The 23,876-nt window shown below is 36.9% G+C and overlaps 1 protein-coding gene across 9 annotated transcripts in view; it reads right to left on the minus strand.

Annotated features, from left to right (window-relative positions):
- Positions 1–1,063: 1,063 nt before the first annotated feature.
- The window catches only part of PSPC1 (paraspeckle component 1), a 57,322-nt gene continuing 34,509 nt past the window's right edge, over positions 1,064–23,876 (minus strand). Inside the window, exons 7-10 of one of the 9 annotated variants that reach the window (XR_013777049.1) lie at positions 7,592–7,840; positions 4,578–4,681; positions 1,819–1,929; positions 1,064–1,582 (exon numbers count right to left, since the gene is read on the minus strand). Coding sequence is in view for 2 of the 9 variants with exons in the window: in XM_079329474.1 (XP_079185600.1) it covers positions 22,996–23,181 (186 nt within the window). In the remaining 7 variants the exon portion in view is untranslated. The other 8 variants (XR_013777046.1, XR_013777047.1, XR_013777048.1 and 5 more) reach the window with 8 other exon arrangements.

Here is a 23,876-nt window from a genome sequence, read left to right on the forward strand (position 1 = left end):
CTATGCCTGTTGCTCTTAAGGGAAGGCACAGCTTTGCTGCTGAGACAGCCCAAACCATGTGTATGGGAGCTGAAGATACTATTCCATAGCCAGGGGAGATGAGAGCCTGCTACCAAACCTGGATTCATTGCAACTGCATGGGCATGAGCTGCCAGAGCTTGAGGGGGGCAGGATTACCCATGAGGTGACAGCTCCAGCTATAGCAGACTCCCACTTCCTGATGAGAAGGCTTGTGCCCTGGAGCTGTTACTTGTATGGGCTTTCCCTAGCTAAGGACAGGGAGATGATTTTGGGAAGAAAGTCCTGTTTAGCCTGTTACAGCAGCTGTATTGTCTTACATTGACTTCAATCCACCAGTGGGTGACAGGCAAAGGTGCTGTCCTGGCCTCTCCCACCTGTAAAGGCTGTGCTGACAGTTTTCTCAAAAAGGCTTTACAAAGTTGGATGAGACAACCCTTATGGAAAAGCTTGCACAGGAGATTTAAAAGATTAGGAAGTACTGAACAGCGACACTGCTCTTTTGGCCCCTGCTCAGCCATGATCTTCCAGTGGAGCCCAGCATGTGGATGGACACCTTCATCATCACTTGGCCTTCAGGGCCCAGATCAGCCTCCACAAAGCTGCTTCACCACGAGTCTGTGCCCAGGATCTACAACTCCATCAGCTTAGTTCAGTTCCCACTGCAGGACTTAACTGCATGAAGTTCCTGTCAAGTCTTCAAATTCATCTTCACTACCTTGCTGATTTCAGAAAATAGAAAATAAACATCCTGTTACTCATTTAATTTGAAATAGTTTTACAATAGTTGTGGAAATTGAAAAAAAACCCCTGGTGATATATTGCAGGCCAATGTTCAAATCACATCCCGTAAAATTAATTTTCCAGTCTTCATTCATGGCTTTTCATCTTTTTATTGGGCTGCATTAAGACAGCAGGCAGTTGTAGCATAATTTCTTACTCAACAGTACAGAGAGCTTACCGCAGCTGTAACCTCCCCTATGATTAACATTTCCTTCCAGTTCTTTTCAGCTGTCACTGGCTCATACCATTTTTCTCTAGATAATTAATATTTTTGTGTTCTTCTAAACTACTGCAGCATAAACAGAATCCACATTATTGCTTTTCTTTAAACCCTACCACTTTTTTTTTTGTCATATTGTAGGGCTTGAAACTATTTTTATACTTTAAAAAGGGTTTTTTAAAGTCCAACAGCAATCATTTGAACCAAGGAGCAGTCATTTAAATATCATTTACTATTCTTGTAGAATGTACAAACTTTAATCCTTTTACTGGCACCCATTTCCCTTAACACTGCTGTTTCTAGAAAGAAATCTACTTTGAGTGCAGTCTAGATGAAAAGAGCATCAGTGTTTCAGTTACACATCAGAGTAGGCCAACATCAGCTTTACTGTGAAATGCTGGACTGGCACCACCTTCTGTGCCAGAGGCTGAAGACAGTAACATCACAAAAGCTGTAACTCGTCTCCTCATGTAGGAAGAGGTCTTGGACCTCACATGCAGATGTATTCACGTTCTTCAAACAGCCCTTTTCCTTCAGGTACATCTCACAGGTCCAGCCTGGCTGCAAACAGAGAGAATGATCAGTCCATCTTTCTCCTACCTTCAGCCAGGTGTGATAGATTTAGTTACTATTTTATTAGGTAACAGCATTATTTGTGTGCCCAAGGACACAGAGAGATACAAAGAAAAAAACCATACACACATAAAGCACAAAAATAGTACTAACAAACTGAAAACAGAGTACAAAATGTACTATAACAGGAGTTCTAACAGGTGACAAAACAATTATAGTCTCACCAGGATGGTCCTTGTAAGTCCAAGGTGCAGAGCAGCATTTTGCACATCATCACAATGTAACAGCCATCTTCAGTCTGAGGGTGGGCAGCCACCAACGGCTTTCATTTAAACCTAATGCATTCAATGGAGAGGAACATTTCCAAGAAGTAAGCATAATTCAGGCTGAGGAATTACAAGGCATCTAAGTGATAACCTCCTTGCAAGTGTGATTTTTGTCATCAAAGCACTTAAGACGACTCTAATGGCAAATAACAGAGCAAAACATCAGCAAATACAGTCGCATAAAGAGCTGAGAAATGCCAGCAATTTTTCAGACAGCCCTCCTCCCCAAGGTTACCCGGAGCTCCCTCTATTCAGGAAGTCCAGGGGCAGCAGCCTGGCACAACACTTCAAACAATTTCATTATGCTGTTACACTTTGTCAGCCAGGTTCATACTGCAGGCTGAGGTCCACACACAAGTGAGGAATGGGGAAAAGAGGAAGAAAGGTTTATATTATTTCATTGAGACAAGTTGTTCTTTAGCCAGTAAAAGGAACACTTGAATCTCCGAGGAACCTTGACCATCCCTTTTCTCCCTTCACAGGAAGGAAGTTGTAAGCTGACAGAAAAATTCTGAGATGCCTGGGAAACCTGCCAAACACTGAGGTTCCCAAATGGCTCTCATGGCACACTGGCACTCTCATATGTAGTGACAAGCAAGACTGAATTCCAATGGATACCTGGTCAACACAAAACGTCCTTTGAATTAAAAAAAAAAAAAAAACCCAAAACCATTTGAATCAAACTCTGAAAAAATTAGGCATTTTCTGTCTTACTACTACTTTTCTAATGAAGAGCTTTAGCTGCATGTCTTTTTTAGATTTTGTGAGTAAATGCTTGTAGCTTGCTTATTTCCATAGTCTGGTTTATATTACAAGTTATTGTGTGATAATTTTTTATACTATGATTTTACTACAGCTAGGAAATAATGGGATTCCTTAGTAAAAGGCAAAAGCAAAACGACAAAACAAGGTGTGCCACAACTTTCCCGCCTCCTCAGTGCCCCTCCCAGTACCAAGAACATAACTGGGTCCAGGTGAGGGAACACAAACTGGACAAGTCACACATGCTGTGCCTGATGGATGCTCTGATGAGTGCTTGCAAGGCCACTCTCCATTGCTGACAGAGTGTAGCAACTGGGAGAGGTGTGCAAAGGACCAGGGGAAAGCAGAAGTCACTCTGGTCTTCAAGGGCAGAAAGGAGGATCCAGGGAACTACAGGCCCTGGGAACATGATGGACCAACTACTCCAGAAAACCATTTCCAGACCAAGAAGGGCAAGAAGGTAAGTGGCAGCAGTCAGCATGGATTTACAAAGAGGTCATTGGCAAATTCTTAAGGATGCCAACAGGAGAGCTGCTCTGGTGAGGTGACCAGTTCAGTGGACATGGGCAGAGCAGTAGATATTGCCTACCTTGGCTTAGGAAATCTTTTGACACTGCTAAAATATCTGAAATTACACTTTTGACCCATCATAATACTGAGAGGCTCAGTAAGTGGACCATGAGGTGGACTAAAACCTGGCTGAACAGATGGGCCTGGAAGGTTGTCAATGGCATGAAGTTCTCTTGGACATCTGCTCTGATTAATGAGACAACACATCCACAGCAAATCTGCAGCTGGCACAAAGCTGAGAGGGGTGGCTACTAAGGCCATAGTGTCATGCCACCATACAGTGATCCCTTGATAGGCTGGACTTACAGGATCTCCTTAAATTCAACAGAAGGAAATGCCAAATCCTGCACCTAGGGACAAATAATCCCAGGCACCAGGACAGGCTGGAGGCCAGATGGTTGGAAAGCCCCTTTGCAGGTAAAGACATAGTGGCCCCTGAACACCCAAGTCCAAGAACCTCTCTGAGCGAAGATTGCAACCTGGCCACAAAGGCAGCCAAGGGCATCCTGCTTTACCAAGAAAGTTGCCAGCACATGGAGAGAGATGATCATCTGGTCTGAACCCCTGCAATGGACATGGACACCTTTTACATGTGATTACAAAACAGATAAATTGTTCTGGTCCTTTATATAGCCAGTTCTCTTATTTACTGTTAACCACAGAGACAGCTCTGAGTCCTTTTGCTAAGCCAAACAAACAGCAGAATTAACACAAGTTTCTCTTGCAAGTAGAACTTGCACATCTTGGTCAAATACCACCAGTGTTTAAAATTACTTTTTACTTTATAAAAATAACAATTTTGGAACTACCAGAACTACTGAACTTAGCTGCAGAGAACTCACTTTAAAACCTTGCTATCAGCCCCAGTGAGGTAATGCCTACAGTCAGGGTAGATGGCACTACATACCTGTGTGCATGCAAATCAAACTGTGCCCCAGGCTTCCCAGACTGCTTCCCAGACCACCTTCCAGACCAGAGCTCTCTGATAACCCTTCAGAATCGGTAACTACTGTATTGGTTGTACAAATAGGATTCTGAGTGCAATGTATCAATAACATCCAGCAGCTCAGACATGGCATCATATTAATGTGGCACTGTGGGGTTTGGATGGCTGGCCAGAGCTTGAGCTGACTGCTAGAGGCTGTGTACATATGCTTGAAGTCCTTTAAAAACATAACACGTGGCAGGAATTATACCAGGAATTACATTATCTGAAATCATTAGTTGGAGGTAGAAGCACAACTACATCAAATCACAAATCTGAACCAAAAGTGGGGTACTGATTTCAGTAACTGCTAGATAAAGCCATATACCTTAATACGTACCTTGTACTAAAAGCTGTTTTAGGATTCCCTTTTGTCTGCACAAGAGAGCAGAAGGATTCTGCACAAGCCAGTCTTCATCTGCATTTTAAGATTTTAATAGTAACCTAAAAAATAAAGAGACTGTAAATAACTGACATTTCAAGCAAAAGGGAAAACACAGTAGGTTTCTCTTTTCAAAAACCCATTATATATGGAGTAATAAACCATAAAAAAACTTCCCATTACCAGAAAAAAATCCATTCTTTGTTTCTCCAAAGATTTTTATTTAAATTTTTAGTACCTCTGCAGTTAAACAACAGCTGTTCCAAGAACATTAACAAGTTCCCAGATTTTCATATTTCTGCCTGGAGGAAATTAACTGCAGTTCTGCTCCAAAGAGCCCCAAGTCGTTTCTCTCTGGAGGTTTTCTAAAACATATGTACTTCATGTGACAGAAGACATTCTACATGTTGTCTTCTAGGCCTGGCAAGGCACAAGTGGCATTTCATCCTTTTAATATTAGTGCCACTAAAATGATCAGGATCCCTGCACACATCATTGAGTCATTAGTGACACTTGGGAACTAATAGCTCTCACTGCAGTCTCCTTCTCTTTCCGCAGCATGTTGTACAGACATTATTAATTAGGGGAAAAGTTACCTATCAAAATAATATAAACTGAGCTGGAGTAAAATGTCCCACTCTATAATAACATTTCACAGCAGAACTGCATACAAGTATCATTAAAATACAGTTTAATACTACAAGCATTAGAAATTCATGCAAAAGTTTAAGATTTCCATAATTTTGCAACTTCTGCAATAGATCTGCTCATATTTGCAGTAACTGCAGTTGGAAGAACAGCTAGTATATATTATTCCTACTACATTTACTAATCAGTAATTAAATTATTATCATTCTATTAAAAATGCCTAAATAGAAGTGTTAATAAAGGTATCCATCTTGCACAATGTGTGTCTTCTCACAGAGTACACGTGTGAAACAACTGTCCAAAGTGTTTAAAATTCAACAGCTCTACACCCTAACCATTCAGGCTTCAAAACAGTTCTCACCTGAAGACACATTCGCTCCTCCCTGAATTAAAATCACCTCTTCTCCACAAATGCCTCTGACTTAAAATAAGATGTGAGCACTGTGATGTTTGACAGGCTTAGCATAATCCTTTAGTCAGGCACTGAGACGCATTGCAGAGCCCGAGAGCCCTAATGAAATATCTATGGAGAACACTGCCTGGAAAGGTCCTGATTACAACAGCACAAAGGGGTGAAGAACTCCCCATACTCTCAAGTAAGGGGTTGTTAAAACAATTTTCCAACATCTTGAGGTCCTATTTGATTATCAAAAAATTTAGCACATCCTGCAAATATTTATTACAGAAAGAATTCCTTTGGAAAGCCATACACAGGCTGCACCTTTCAGGCTAGCTTCACTTCGGGTACAGTCCCAAAAAGCAACTCAAAAAGTGACATACGTGTAAATTACAACACAACCACAAACATTTATTTACCTTATCAGACACATGTGAAAACAGGCTGAGACTCACAGCTCAGAAAAAATACCATTTTAAAGTTGGCATGATTTAATGTCCAAGTCCTATTAAATCAATTCTCCCATTTGGTTCCTCTTTATCCCCCCTTCCACCCCATGGTGAAGTTTGCTATCAGATTTTAAAAGTTCTGTTACCTATTCTGTACCAGACATTCAGCAAGATAGACACTTTCTTCCTAAAGCACAAATGACAGAGCACAGCCTACTAACCCTTCCTAACTAGAGCTATAACTTCACAAGAGCTGATACTACAATCATTTAGCAAGTCAAATACTTTAATAGCTGTAGTGATAGAACTGTCAGTCATAGGCAGCTGGCTGGAACTGTCATCTGAACAAGTGTTAATGTCCTGAGACATTACCTCAACATGGTAAAATTAATGTAGCTATTGATAGGTATGTACCCATCTAACAGGATGGCTAAAATTATAAACTGCCCATCTTTCAGTCTGTATTTTAATATTAAAAAACCCCAATAATTAGTTTCTCCCTTTTGTCGCCCATTAAGAAAGCTAAAGCATCAGGGCCTAACACAGTCTCTCAGTTTCTGTAACTCACAGTGTATATTACTTTCTCTTTCTTGGCCACCCAGATTTACTGAAGAGAAAGTAGTGAGCCATATCCTTGGCAACCAAGAGATATTAATGACAAAGTTGTAGCCAAATAAATATGGTATATTTTTGATGACGGGCTCTAAAACCTCACAGTAAGACTGCTGGGAATGTTAAAATGTGCATGATTTTTACTAAGAATGTGCCTCTGCACTATTTGTTCATGAGTCTCTTCTAAGATCATTCCAACCTCTCTACAGTATATATAAACTCTACTGTTTGTTAGCAGTAGTTACTTTGTTAGAGCTGAATATATCCAAGCAGCCAGTGATGAAAAAAAGTGGTTTCTGAGAGTGAGCTGGAACACAACAAAGTTGTTTGCAAAGTAAGAGACTGAATTTACATTCATATGATAAGGCTTTTCATTAAATTAAAACTCAAAGTGGGTATGGTGGCAAGCAAAATGAATCTGAAATTGTCTGAAAGGCTAACAGCATGATAAACATGCCTGTTCTGGAGAGAAGAGAGACATCACACAGACTAAGTGATACTGTGCATTATTGTGCCATTATGAAGGAAGATTGAAAACCAGCCCTAAGTGCACCTATCTCAAGTAACACATATTCAGCATAGCAGGATCTCTCCAGCAGAGACCAACTGTGCAGGACAAGCTCCAGGCTGCCAGCAACAATTCAGAGCAGGAACAGCTGTGACATTACAACACCGAAGGACATTTCACATTTACCTTGCACACAGACGCAGCAGCTTCACCAGCTTGACTGACAGAACAGGTTTTGTGCTTTGGTTGAGGGCATTTTGGTTTTTGTTTATAAATTAACAGGATTTTTGGTGGTTACTGTAACAAACAGCTTCCCCCCTAAGTCTCCACTTTATTTTAGATCTATTTTAAAAATTACCTAGCAACACACAGCAGCACAGGTAAATTTTGAATTCCACTGAAGTGACCATATGGCATTTTGCACCAGCAGGCACAGGTTATGATTTTTAGAGTAGCAGAACCACTATCCAGCACACAGAAAGAACTCCAATGCCGAGCTGTTCTCAGGAAAACAGACAATCCCTTGTGGCCACTTATTTGGGGTTTCCAAAGGGAACCCAAGATGATCCGCAGAGCTGTGTTCATGTTTGCTTTTGTTCAGGCTTACCTATCAAAAGGTAACAGATAACAATGTTGGCTGCTGACATACTAACACAAGATACAGTGCTAGACATTCTTAAATGGTCAAGCAATCTTATCCTCCCCATTCTTCCCTTAGTTTTAACTTAAGTCTGGCCTAACCTGCTCATCTTAATAATGATTAGTCCCTGCTGAGGACAATAAACCATCAGAGACTAAATCAATTTTTCCCCAATCTTGTGTTTGTCTAATTCTCTTAATAAGTGCATATACTTGCAGAGAAGCAGAAGCAAGCAAGCATTTAATAGAAAAAATATTACCAAAGTAGGGCTCAAAAGAAGAATTAAGTTCCTAGAAACAAAAGGGAAAACACTAAAGCTAAGCCAACAAGGCATCCAATTTTCTTTGCAAGATTATTGAAAATATTTTGCATCCATTTTATAACTTTCAAGTTACAAAGTGTAGGGTACCTGAAGTTACCATGTTACACAAAATGAGGAATGCGAATGAAGTAATATTCCTCTTCTGGGATCAGATTTCAAAAAAGAAAAAATGGTGCCAGTTAGTAGTGGCCAGGAAATGAAACCATGCCACTGACAATATGCGATCAAGGGACATTTGTTTCTATTTTGCTTGGATTGCAAATCTTCACCATATAGAAATTAGATGATTTCTTCAGTATTTAGGGAATGATGAGCACATCTGAAAGTATTTAAAAAGAAGACACAAAAGTTTTCATCTGTACAGCTTCAGCAAGGTCTGAATTCAAAGACACTAAAATTTATAAGTACTTCGTAAAATTAATAAAAATTGTTCATTTGCAAGTCATTATATTCCTAAATGCAGGACACAAAGTGGGGTTTACATATACACACACACACACACACACATATTTTTTGCAAAATTTTGTGCACTGTGAGGCAGTCCAAGTCATTAAGATAATCCTGTATGAAACAGCCACTAAATTTTGTATTTTTTAACACAGCCTCCTCCCCTATATGACACTCCCATTTCAAGTTGAGGAACCTGCAGCACCAGAATAGCTGGCTTATCAATGATTTTAATAATTACCCATTTTACAAATGTCATTAAAACAGCAAAAATACCTTTCAGTGTTCAGATTTTTACTTTCAATGACTGTGTTAATGCTAAACAACTTAGAAAAATGTCCAAGTAATGGTGTAATTTTCTCCATTCAGAACTCACATGATATGTTACACAGATGTGAAGTTCTGAGCCTTTTGTGATACTTTATCATGAACAGCTAAAAAGTTTTTAAAAAAAAGTGTTGAAGGAATATGGTAACAACCTTTAATCCTTATCATCTATTTCACTTAGAAATAATGATATATAGATGTGACTTCACAAAGAAAACTTAAGAAACCCAACAGATGAAAAGTATCTGAAGATGCTGCACTCGGCACTGGAAGCTACAGTTAAAAGTTCACGAGATAGTTCTGCCAGGTTCTGGAAATTCTGAGGCCACCTATCACAGAAATAGATTTAGAAAAGTCTGTTGTAAATAAGGTATTGTTAAACCAGCACAGCTAGCACAGAGTTCAATAGATCAGTACAGCTCTACTATTTTAACAGAAGTCAGGATACCGTTGGCTTACACACAATGCAAACAAACTTACACTTATGTAAGGAGTTAAGAAAACCACTAAGATTTCAGGATGTTTAAATAGGCATACTTCTATTAACTCATTTTTTATTTAAAAATAATTTTAAATTGTTTTAAAGTAGCAAAAATGTGCATATGCAAAGCCTAAGAGACAGTTTTACCTTAGTTTTAAGACTAGAGAAAATCAGCATAAGCTTTGTATTATAGAAAAATTCTTACATAAAGTAGTGATGACCTCACTAGTTTCAAGATATTTCTAAAACCTAAAGGGGAATCTAGTTTCACACAAAATTTCCTATACTGTGCATAATCCAATTTTCTCTAATTTAAAAAAACCCCAGCAAAACAGTATTCCTAAGGAATTGTGAAACTCACTAATACACAGCTTCTGAAGTGTTTGCAATTCTGCTTTACAGAACTTCACACAACTGCTCCCCATTCCCTCCTGTAAGGTTCCTTACCTGTCATTTTTGCAGCAGGTGCCAAGTTAGGCCAGTGTCCTAACCTCCTCTTCCAAAATAATGACAGCAGAACTGATTATCTTTGTGGGGCTAAAATCTCTGAATCTGTAAGACTGTGCTGGGGGAAGGGCAGGGCAAGACGTGGTCACACAAGTCTTTATTAACAACAAGTCGTTCACTCCGAGAGTTTTCACCTTTGTCATGCTTCATTTGAAAATGTAAAATTTAACAATACTACCCAGCACATACATCTACATTGAAATGAAACCTACAAAGGAAGGATTCAGATACCTAAGCATGTAATAGCGTTTAAATGTTAATTCATTCATATAAAGTTTAATAAATTCAAAGCTTTGCTTAGATGACAGAATCATGGACATGTTAATGTCAGAAGGGACCTCTAGAGACCATCTGGTCCAACTCCTCGGCTCAGGCAGGGCCACCTAGAGTCAGTGCCCAGGACAACATCCACATGGCTTGTGGCATCTCCAAGAATGGAGACTCCACAACCTCTTTGGGCTGCCTGTGCCAGTGCTTGGTCACTCCTCATGGTAAAAATGTTTCCTGATGCTCAGAAGTAACCCCCTGTGCACCCACAGAAGTGGGTACCTGTTGCCTCTGGTCCTCTCAAAAGATTTGTGGTTCATTGTACAATTAAGTAATTTCCTTCCTGTACTTTACTGGATAAAATTCCATTTCAGATTATTCTGTAACAAATGCAGAATACCAACTTCTGGCTTCCACCATAATAAAATCATATTTGGTAGAAAACAGAAAATCTTACATTAGATTTGAAATACACAGGAAATGGAATCTGTATTTCAAGACAAAGACAACAAACAGCATAAATAAACCACAGGGTATCCTGCAAATGTTTTACCCCATATTGGTATACTGACATAGACTTACCTGTTTCTGAAAAAAACACACAAAGGAAGGTTGAATAAAGGAACCATTTCTCTATTTGCTACTCTTGTACTGCCTGGCAAGTTTGGGAATCAAACTTTGCTTTTTGTCCTTTCCTTGCACAACTGGACATACTGCTGATGCTGCACTATCAGGATTTATTTCAGCTTTATGGTACCACAGAATGTATGTACAGCATTCCTTATTTTAGTAAAGTCACTACTATCTGCAAGGCAAAGCTATTCTTTCTACCCAAAGTGAAATAGCTTTCTAAGTTAATATTAAACATTTTTAAAAAAGCTTTAAGCTCAACTGCCATACGTAGACCAAAGCGAACACCCACTAACATGTAGCGAGGAGGACTGAAAAACACTGTATTAGAAATAATTTCAAGTCTGAATAACAGATGAGGCACCTTAGTGAGCGTTCAGAATACTATTAACCATTCCACCATAGACTCCCCATAATGACACTCCAGTTGGTTACCATTTTCTTCACTTGAGAGCAAAGTACAGGCCTCGGTGATGACACTCCTTTGCACAGGACTAGGCCAAGAGCACATTGTGAGAAGTGAGGAACTCCCTTGTGATATCATCTTATATACAAAGGCAGTAATTTGGAATCATATTCAAAACTAAACATTTGTGATCAGAGACTGATGGCTAGTACTGTTTTTCATCATGGCTCATTCAGATTTCAAGATGCAAGCTCGCACTATAATTCTCACATTAAAAATACTAATTTACAAACAAGCTTTCAAAATTATCTTGGGTGTCAAATTTGTAAATATCAACACATTAATTACACACACAGACTAAAACACAAAAGCTGTTACTTCAGTTACCTGTTGGTTACTTTTGATGTACTCAAGTAAAAAACATCCATTCTAATACACTACAAACATTACTTGCAATGTCTTGAAAAAGAAACTCCACTTAAACAAGCAGCAGCTTCTCCAAAGACATCTGCATTTCAAACTGAAGTTGTGCATCATGATAGGCATCCATTTCTTTGAACAATTAACAGAACATAGACTCTTTATCAGATTCTTTTGCACTGCTTTTTACAGACCACCTTCAGAGCTTTTTGCTTTCCTATTCTGCTCAATCTTGTTCTGGTCTTCCCCTAAGTTTACTCCCATCTTATTTCACAACTTATTTTGGTCAGCTTACTTTCATTGTGGACTCTGCAAAATCTTGCATCTGATCAGCACCTGACTGATGGGTATGCTCTGACAGGGTATATTTATGCATAAAGTTTGAAGGACTCTAGTTTACATCAAGCTGTGAAAGCTAAAATAAATGCAGAGGTCTAAACAGTTTAAAGATGAACCTCAGAAAACAAAGGCAGAACAAAATCCAAGTATCTTTATTACAAACTTAGCGAATTAGAACCATCCAAGAGATTTTCTGTAACACACCTGAAATTATTAAAGGAATTTGTCTCACTGACAGTACAAATGTAACTAGTTTGTATTTTCTGTACTTTCCTAAGTCTCTACTCAGATCAAAACCTCATTGATAATACAACATTCATTAATGAAAAGTAATATTTGGAAGTGCACTGCAATGACTGAACAGATATGAACTAAAACGACTGCATCTGATAGGAGCAAATGCTGATTTATGACGGCACCACTCTAAACCCACAACTGCAGAGGCTGTCACTACCTAAGAGAATTCTAAGCAGAAAAGATGCTGAAAAGTCTTTGAAAAGTGTCTGTGCAGCTATAAATGAACTTCATTCAGAGGCATGAAGCAATCGCTGAAAATCCAAGGCACCACCATATTCCAAGTCCTGGGAAGGCTGTGACAATCATGCAGCTGTACACATACCAACCTATACCAACCAAACTTATTTAAGATGCTGACTCTTCAGCCATTCAGATTTATCACTGTGGCAAGATAACTATGTTCTTCATAAACTTAAATCCTGATAATCCTATTATTGGTTTGTCACAATCAAGGTAAAGATGACATTTTCCTGCCATAAGAGGAGGACCAGATTTGGGCAGCAGCTTTTTCTAAGCAGGAGCTCCCTTAAACTCATGACAGAAGCTCTCTACTGGAAGCACCGGTACTTAAGTTATACATATTTGAACTTTAATCCTTCGGCAGGAAATTTTGTCCTATATATTTAGCCTTTCCCTGCATGTTATTAATTTGACCTCTGTTACTTTTAAACTATGTAGACAAAAAGTAAAAACACAAGAAAATACACCTAACTCCCCAATAACATTACTCTTCTTATCTTAATAAAACACAGGCTTTCAGAATTACTTTTTCCATTAAAGCATGTATTTTATTTGAATGTTTACACTGAACTAGTTTCTTTTATAGCAGAGCTCTGAAACAATATTTAAGAATTTTAGATGAAGTTTTTAAGTCATGGTTGCAGGTGTTTAATTCTATGGCAGCTCCCAAATTCTCAACAGCTGCAAAGTGAAAGATGAGATCAAGCCACATTTTCCTGGCTTTCCACAATAGTATCTCCCCCATCTGTAAATCCATGAAGAGCACTTATCTACTTTTACTTTTCTGCATTAGTATTCACACACATCTGTGAGTTCAGAAAGGGTAACTATCTGTTAAGTTCTCATGTACTCTTTCACCTAATTATTGCGTAATTACACAAAAGATAAACTATGAAATTATTTTAATCCAGAACAGAACTTCTTTTGTCCCCCTTAGAAAGGGCATAAATCCTTTTTAAAGGTATAACAAGTTAAGAATACATATATGATATATACTAACAAAACACATATAAAGAAGTATGTAACAACTTGTCAAAACATAGAAAGAACTGGTTTTTACTGTGCGTCTGACATCTTTCCCTTACTTTAAACCATTTCTGTCAAGTCTAGTATTGGAATCCCCAAATAAAGTTTCATACAGCTCATATCTTCCACATCATCAGGAAAACGTAAAGCCTTTTACAATAAAAGAAAATCTAGAGCACAGAAAAGGAAACAAAAGCCTAGCAGGAATGGATTAGGATAACCAGAGCAGGCCAGCAACAAGCATCAAATATGTATGATTTGGCTCAATTCTACAGTCACCTTACATCTTCACATCACTTCTAAAGCTTGGCAGAAGTCTGCATCATTTCCAACATAATTGTAGTGTAAGGTTAGAGTTAAGACACCAGGTCCTCAGTGTCAAACCAGTAAAAGATTTAGAGCTCAAGACCTCTAGTAAAATAGTTTTCCAATATTCTTTGAAGATACACCATTTGGCTTCCTTCACACTAGACAGTTTTAAATATACAAGACAGATTGCTTAAAAATTTACTGGGTTTTTTTAATCATATAAAGAAGATTCTACAATACCAGTTTTCCCACACAAGATCTCAAGAACCAAGCAACATACAATAGTCAATACTTTACCCTCCCCCATATATCTAGGTGAAGACTTTCAAACCTGTGAGTATTTCTGTGATTACCACAGCAATAAAGCAGAAATGCCAGTGCAGCATAAAGGTTCTGGGCACAGAGTTTTAAACATCATTATGCTCAAACATGTATCAGCTTTTATCCAACCAGGCTTAAAGGCATAACAACATATCATCAACACTTGAATTACCCTATTTCTGTTATTTATGCTACATGCCATGATCTCCAGTAAAGAATATGTGCCTAAACCAACCAATTCTATTTTTACAATGGACCAGTGAGCTAATACTTATAACTGGATGAAATACAATAAATTATATTTCTTTTTAAATCTTTGCAATAAATGAGCCCAATGTAAAGAGTAAAATACACATGCTGTGGAACATAATGCAACTGAAAACAAGTAGGATTTCTCCACAAATCTCTGCTTTCTCCACCCCACCCCATCCTAAGGGGATTGGCTAATTTAGTATTTAGAAATTATGAAACTCAAATAATTTTTTTTATGTTTAGTACAATTGTGGAGTTAAGAGTACTATTCAGAGCAAACATCAAGACATTTGTGTTTAATTTACTGTCTTGTAACCAACACTTAGGATTAAAACCAGACAGAAATTCAACATTTTCTGTCGTAATTCAAGGTTTTTAACCTTGAATAATGATTCTTAAGTGTGCTGTAAGCAGGAAAAAGTCTAGAATAATCATGCAGAAAGCACACCAAGTGATTTTATTCTCCTGAGTCAGCTGTCATTTTAGAACAGTAAGAAGCATCCAGGACTTCTATTTATTTTCCTAATAAACACTTTTTCATTACTCGCTACTTTTTCCCAATATAAAATAGAAAAAAATGTATTTTGCTAAGAGCATGCAGAGTAAATAGAAGACAGAAAACAAGTTAATCAATTAAAAACCCTCCTAAACAAGTTATATAATACTAAACAAATACTCAGGTACCACCCATCTACAGACAGTTGCATTCATCAGTGTGAGCAATAAATTAAACAAGTGTGATGCAAGAATGATGTCAAACATGCATTAAGTGGTACTACAAAAGTTACACAAAGTATAACATGGCAATAATAAACTGACACATATCCCAAAATAATTGTTGAAGTACAGCCATCCCTGCTGCCAAGTTGACAATTTTCACTTTTAAACCAGCAATTCAATAGATGACAATTCTTTCATACATTTTCTTTCAAAACTCTGAGCATTCAGTTTTTAAATTGCAGTAATTGCACTCTTCACACACTAAGGTAAAAACTTTATTTGTATGATTCAGCACAGCTTCTGAAAATGCCAGATGTGGAACTGCTACTGGTACAACGCTGGAAGTTCTAGAAAAAACAATGTTCCACACTGAAACAAACTACAGATGAACTACTGTTTCACTATTACAGGTGTGTCTTCTGGGAAAAGCTTTTAATTTGAAGTTGATTAAAACTGGGGCTCTGTGGCTTACCTTTCACATGCTCTCTCCCTTAAAAGCAGAAGATAATACATGGAGCAACACAGCACTATTGTATCAAAGAATGAAGAATGTTAGCATTTTAAAAGACAGTATTTCCCATCTTTGTAATGGCAGTTTATATATTTTCTTCCAGGAAAAAGTACATGTGCATAGTCTTGCATCTTTTTAAAGACTCTGTATATATCATCTCTACTGGAGAAATCACGAAGAACACTATTTTCCATTTTTTTACTGGCTTGCATGTAACCTTCTTGGTAACTGCAGAAAGTGAACAGACAGATCAAGCTCACATAAAATTTGGTTCAACATTTTAGTGTACATTATTTTCTTCATGGCTTGAAACACTCACACTCTCAGACCAACTATCACCGAGAATGTAAACCATGACTCTGTTAATTCAGACATCTAAAGCCTTCAACACACTTCTTACCCATTTGTTCTAGGTTATGTATTTCTTCCAAACTCACTTAATGAGAATGTTTATTAAGCTATGTTTTTTGTCTGCAGCACAAATTACCCTATGTATGCACAGGTATGAAGAGTCTTGCTCTACTGCCCCTCCTTGCTCTTCTTTCTGTCCAAACTGAAATGAGCAGAATCAATAATTTTCACTGGGTCTCCTTTACACAGGTCTCATGCTCACTGCTTACAGAGGAAGTAGGACTAAGCAGCAAGGAGGGCAAAAGGCTGTTTGTATCTACAGCAAGGCATGCACTGGATTATTTTAAATATGCAGACAAATATTTCAAATTCCCATTAGCATACAAATATTTAAAACATTTGTAAGCAGCCTGGAAGATCAATTCAGCTGGCAGTTCAAATACTGCATTCTTCAGAACTGCAATAGCTGCTTTATGCAGTGCTTTTTTGTGCAATTTTACACTATATGAAAATATTTTAAATTTAGCAACAATAAATAAATTTAGTAGAATAAATCCTTTTACATCAAATAATGAACAGTAATAGAACTTTTTTTTTTAAGTAACACTTTAAAAATTACCAGAACCATCAAGAGCTAACAGATGCAAAAAGAATTACAGTAAATCCTTGTGTTTTTTACATCTTTTTGAATTCATTATTTCTTCCACCTTGCTTATATGTAGTTATTTAAAATGAGGAAACACATTTTGCTTGGGGTTGGGTTGTACACTGAGGTATTTAGGGTTTGGGGATTTCTTTGGGAGATGTGTTTTGATGGGGATTTTTTCTTTCTAGCATTAATTGATAATAAAATTAGTTTCCCTATCACACAAAAAAAATTATTACAGCGAAGGCAAAAAAATTAATGGAAATACCTTAATCCCATCCCATCACTACTAATCAATATGTACTACTTCATTTTCCTTTACCATGGTCTTCTGTTTGGTGCTTCTGCATGTATGATGCACTCAGGTTTAAGACTAGATTCTCATTGGTTTGATGAGAGGCTAACAACCTTAAAAATAAGCTGTTACATACTTACATGATGTGTGTACGCTGTATACAATTGCTGTATCCAGCCACAAAATCAAGTCCTACATAACAACTTCATAAAAACAACACAGAAGTGAAATATCCAACCGCAGTGATCCCACCCTACAACCCAAGAATATTTTAGAACATTAATTCATTTCAGATTTTCTGATATTTCTTGGCCATTTGCACAAAACTAAATTCAGTTTAAAAAATCCAAGACATGAATGTAACTGGTATTTCCACCTCTTCTATTAAAAATTAGTTGCTTTTTGGTTTTCATGTACAACGAGACTTTAAGTTATTTTTGTAAATTTGCTGTAGGTATAAAATTAAACCACACTTTTCTCACTTTTATTATGTTACTTTATTCCCTCTCTCCCATCTTTTGTTCAATTTACATACAGGACCCTCCAGGACTTATTCCTGTTCAAGGATCTAGGCAGTTTTTACTTAAAATCAAGAACAGTATCTTTATTCTCACTGCATTTCTTTCAAGTCAAGCACTTAACATCCCGCATACAATTAGCATTTAAATTCAATCAAATTATACAGCTATGCTCTACAGAAATTGAGATATAAAAGCACACTAGTAAATCCAGGAATAATGGAGGCTCTAGACAAATAATTTACTCAAACAAATGGAAAAACATTATCCACATGTGTATGCAGTAACACAGTCCAGTTCCTTTTGTTTCATACCTCTTATTATGAGCATTTTATTCTCCACTCAAGGGACCACATCCAGATCACTTGAGATTTTACCCACATTTACAAAGTTGTGTTTTTTCTCTCAATATGATTTGTGTGTATAATAATCATTACGTTGGAGCAGAGGGGTCCTTTAATAGTTTTACCTGTAAGTATGCTGTGCTTATCTCTGAATGGTTTTTCAAATAGCTCCTTCGATTAGGAAAAATGGGCTGCAGTTCCAAACAGAAGAAATTTCTTGCACTGCTTTTAAAAGTCAGGCTGAGGTCATTAATAAGGATGTCTCCAAACTTCAATTACATTTACTTTCAGACATATCTTAAGGAAGTTCAGGATGGAAAAGACCTATTAAATCTATCCCACTGAAAATGAACACATTGAGGGTTTGTTTCCATGCATTTAAAGCCATAAAAAGTACTGTTTTCATGAAAAATTCATTTCAGTTTATTTATTCTACAAGTAACATTTTAGACAATTTTATAACTAGCTTCAATACTTTATGTATTACTGTGAAAACACACCTGAAATGCCTACATTTACGGTTTTTAAAATACTTTATGGGAAAACGCCCAAAACTATTAACAAAATACACTTAACTGGTGAGACTGCTAAAAATACTTCACAGTATATCTGGAAAGGTAACAAAAGATAACATATAAATGGGTAAAATTATACCTAACATTAGGTATTCCAAGTTTTTAGTCAATCCCTTACTGTTAGTAAGTTCTTACATTTCAGTAAGTGAATTTTAAAAAAACAAATACTTTCAGTTTACTACAGTTCAACATTTGCCACCAAACTAGCACTGAATAGCCAATTACCTAAAGTAGTAATGTGCAACCTCTGCATTTCCCATTGGCCATACTCACTCCCTCCTTACAACTCCCGAATCAGAAAAGTTTGGACTGACATTCCCTCATGCTAGGAGTGAGCTAACAGCCCAAAGAAAGCACCAAACTCCAAGATGATCATCTTAGTAGCAGCAGAGTGCCCATATCAATAATTTGAGGTCTCCTGAGAAGAGAATTAAATTGCATTGGAGGTATGAGCCCTCTGAAGTTGCCAATTCTTGGGCACAAGCAAAAGCTAACAAAGATCTTGCATGCATAAAACTACCCATGGATATGCTTCAAGTCTCAGGAATGGGATTTAGAACCCCCTTCACATTTGTGGTCCAATATAAGCTGACTCTAGTTGCTCCTCTGCCTTCCATGTTATTTTAGTAGTTCATTTACACTTTAGTTTGACTCGTGAAGGGAAAAATCATGATGGAACTTGTTATAAAAAACAGATAAATTATAAAGTATGCAAAAAAAAAAAATTGTTTCTGCAACATACTGAAGTATAATGAACTTCACGCCACCAGAGCACACCAGTTAATTGCTGAACATCTCACCTCCAAGCATATTTTCTCCCTTCAAAAGGCCTACACAGTGTTTTGGTTTTCACTTGAGAATGTGCCTTTAGATTGGATATTTCAAGATTTTTGAGTCAAGTTATCTCAAGGCAGATTGCAACTATTTAGCAATATGTAATTCATAAATGTCACAGTGTTTGTGTTTAGTACTTTTCAAAGAATTTATAATTACAAGTTATTCTACATCTGAAATCAAGAGTGGAAAAGAGGGATATAAATTGGTATAACATTTTAAAATGTGGCAGCATACTTTAGATCAGAATGTATACTATGTATATTATGCATTATGCTTAAAATTACATTAATGCAGTATTTAGTTCATAATGTCTTCTTGCCATCTATTTTAAATTTAGTTCTAGTAAGGATCTCCAGATTATTATATTTTTATGTACAATTGCATTAAAAAATGTGGACTTTAATAACTGTACATCAGGACTTTTCTTTCTAGGTAATCCACAGTAGTTCGTGATTTTCTTAGGAAATCAATACAGCAAAGTATATTAGGATCACCACAAAGTTTCCCAAGATATGTTTTATCTAAGGAGCACATTGGTCAGAACAGTGTTTAACTTAAACGGAATAGTAAATCTTTGTTACCTTTAAATTGTAACTGACAGGAAAATCAGACAGTTCAGGAATATGAAACTTCAGGAATACTGTAATAGCTCAGTAAGTACACCACAAAAGTAAGTGCACTATAGTTGGTGGATTCACATATATTCCAAGCCTAGCATACAGCATAGCATACTGTATATGTATATATATGTATATATATATGTATACAGCATAGCATATTTAGCATAGCATACAGCAGAGTCATCAGGACTTCTCTGTGCTTTCCAGTTAACAGTGCAAATGTAGTTAAAATCTTGAGTACATGTGTATACAGAAAAAATGATAAACTGATCAACCAGATGAGGAACAATAAAAATTAATCACTTTAGCAGAAAGGAGAACCTTCATGCAAAAACACTGGTTGGCCACATCTACACACTTTTAGGAAAGAATTTGGGACCATTCCTTTTTTAACAAAATTAAGTGTTTATTGTATAGCTAAGATCAGTTACTGCTACATTTGGCAAAATGAGAAGCACTGCCTTTAGACTTGAGCCAGGCAGCCCAAAGAAAACTTTTAACAGCTGAACTTATCATTGTGTCATCAGTTACAAAAGGCATTCTTCATTGACTCTTTACAGCCTGCCAAAAATACATTTCCTTATTTATTTGTTAGGACTTGGTTCATGGACATTTAAAAATAGGTTAAATTGTTTTCTGCAGTGAAAGGACAGCTGGCAAATCCACTGCGACCATGCAGCAGAGCCATCCATCCCAGTCAGAAGTTTACAGGAAGGGCAGGTCACAACTGTGGAATGACAATCACTAATGTTAAATAAAATTTACAAAAACTTTCAAATACATGCATATGTCCACCAGCTACCAAAACCACAGTGCAACAAACATGCACTTAAAATAGCATGAAAGTGGCATGGGAAGTATGTACCACTTTTGCAGATTCAGTATATTTAATGTTCTTCTGAAACTTACTCAGATACTACAAGACGGAGGGTTTATAAAGCTAAAGCAATACACAGGAGCTAGCTAAAAGGCCTGAATAGGCCTTTTCCTTTGAAGACATTGAACCAATCTCTTGAATCTAGTTTTATTTGTATTTAAAACATGCTCCCTGCACAGCTTCACAGTTGAGAACTATCAATTCACACCAATATTGCTCAATCCCCTAAAAAAAAGTCATGAACAAGGGCAGAAAAGATAAGAAAAAAGTAATCTTATAGACACCTTATTAGATACCAATGTAAATTGCATTTTCATCTGAATAAAGCAAACTAGAGCAGAGAGTTTAAGTAGTTGCCATATGCAAACACTAGTTTATAGCAGTGAAAAAAGTACATTTCCCAAATCTTGAGGTTCAGGGCCACTGTGCCAAGTAAAACCATTTTCAGTTTGGTTGAGTTTCATTCTAAGAAGGAGTGCTATAATGTGATACATATACCATGGGGAAAGAGCATTTCAGATGCTAGAGGTAACTCAGTATTGTATTACAAAGTGTGGCATGTATCAAGTAATGCAAAAAAGACACTTTAAAGGAAAATGCTTAGCAAGTACCCATGTCACAAGGGAGGACCTACACACTTACTTACACTAAGTGTATGAAAACACTACACTACACATACACTACTGCATGAAAACAGTACCTTAAGCCATAGAACACTGGCAATTTAAGTAACAGTATATTTCCAAAATGCCAGCAATTATACAATTTTCTTGTTAACCATTTGCTCAAAATTCAATCCACCAAGTCAATCACAGTTGGATTAACAAGTAACACACAAAAGCCCTCTCAGCTGCTTGCATCCCATGCTGAGCTATGTATATACCATTTGGATGTGATTGGAGCACCAGGTTATTTCAAATCAGTTTTTAATCAATTTAGCATCACAATTCATGCAGGTAAAATTTAGTAATGTCTACCTCTGAAAATGTGAGTGAACTGATGAAAAAGAACACAATTATTTTACAATTATTTTGCACAGAAAAAAGAGTAATAGTAACCAAAAAATATCCCTACTTATTTGACATTATAAGAATAGAACCAATAGGTCTTTTCCATCATCTTCCAAGACTGACCAAACAGAATCGTAATAAGCTTCCTAACAGCTTTATTACCAATTTTATCTTAAAACTCAATCAGCAAATCTATCCTGAGTTGTGCTGGAAATGGGTATTTTCCAAATTCCTTGTTCAGTAAAAACTTTCGGAAGAATACTCATGTGCAATCCTTTTAAATGTTTATTACTCAACTATAAGTGAACACTTATTTTCACTGGAAAACACGTATTCGCTTCCTAATCAAACAGTTACTCTCTGATAACAGACATGTTTTTATTCAAACCAGTCACTGGGGGAAATGTATACTTATCAATAATAACGTGCAAACACAGCAGAAAGCTTTCAACCAGCGTGCAGAGATGTCTCCTTCCTTGCAATGGAAAATACTTTAACCATCAGCAGAACACACAGATGTCAAAAACAATTTTCTTCTCTATAGTTTAGGTAAATTCACTCACAGTTATGAATAAAGCATACATAGAGACACCTTTTCAAAGTTTTTTTTTTTCCCCTTCCCAAGTTAAATTTTCTAATAAACTGTCTGACAGATAACCTCTGTTGGTAAGACTACTGTGACTAAGTTTGCAATGGTGGATTGAGATGCAAGGACACAGTATCTTTGAGAACACTTTGTATAAAAGTTTATGCTCTTGGAAAGTAAAAAAAAAGCAGGTGTGTATGTACTGCACCATGCAGTTTAGCTAAACACTCACTATTAAGAATGGAACTTTCTTGACACATAAAAGAAACTACGTAAAAATGAAAATTATGCCACTTATAATTAAGCACAGAATTATTCTTACTCAGTATTAGTAATAACATTCCCAAAATCCTTTCCAGTGATTTTTGTTTTATTGTAATCAGATAACTGCACGTTTTACAGCATAGTCACACATTGTATTTTGCTAGAGTCACAAACACATTGCCTTACGTAATGATCCGCATCATTTCTGCTCTATACTACAAAGCCTATGGCTGAATACAAAAAAAGTTTTACAAAAGAAACTGTTTTAAAGACTACAATAACAATAGAACCGTTTCCAGATAACAGCTAAAATTATAAAGGCATATCACTGTATAATTCTACTGGAATTTCTAAAACAGTAAGGAATGAATTAATATTTAGTATCTGCGACGCTTGTTAGGTCCTTCAAAGTTGCCCCCTGGGTTTCCTCTACCAAAGCCACCAGGTCCACCACTCACGGCACCTACACCACTCATTGGCGGCTGAGGAGTTTCAGAGCCCGTCCTACTAACCAGAGGTGAACCCATCTGGGATGGGCCTCCTTGAGGGAATCTCTCATTATGCTAATGCAAGTCCATTTGGAACATGCCAAATGTGAGTTACAACAAAAACCACAAGTGATGTTGCCATGGAGTTCAGCAGATAGTCCAGCAGAATCAGGATCACACATAGAAGGAAGAAAGGAGCAATTCAATTAGTTATTATGGAAAAAGAGCTGGAAATTAAAGAGTGCTAATGTTACGCTCCAACTTTGTAAAGTAAATTAAAAATTAAAAACAATACTTAAGACCGACTGATGCTGAATGTAACTTATCCTTACAAATACATCTGAAGCAACACATTCTCAATGAAACAGAGCAGACAGCAAACAGTTTTATATCTGAGCCCTAATGTGCCTTACATACACTTGCAAAGCTTCTCCCTTAAACAAATTAGAAACACGTCAAACTAGGAGGGGAGGAAATCAGCTTTTGTATTTCTAGGCACTGCACTTTTTTTTTCTAGGCACTTACTCTTTTAACAGCCTTAAGACTTCTATATCCACATATTTATGGATATTTCAATTCCATGCAACCTGGAGTTAGCCTTTTGTATTGGAACTTAAGAGATCTTTACTTAAGACTTTTAAAATTCTGCATTAGTGGCAAAATGCGTAATTTTGGATAATTCCTAGTTTATTAAAAAAACTCCGTATGTAACTAAGGCTTATTCTGAAACATCAGTGTGAGATAATCCAATTAATATTCCATATTTGCTT

This window comes from Erithacus rubecula, assembly GCF_903797595.1.
Source record: "Erithacus rubecula genome assembly, chromosome: 1".
NCBI lineage: Eukaryota > Metazoa > Chordata > Aves > Passeriformes > Muscicapidae > Erithacus > Erithacus rubecula.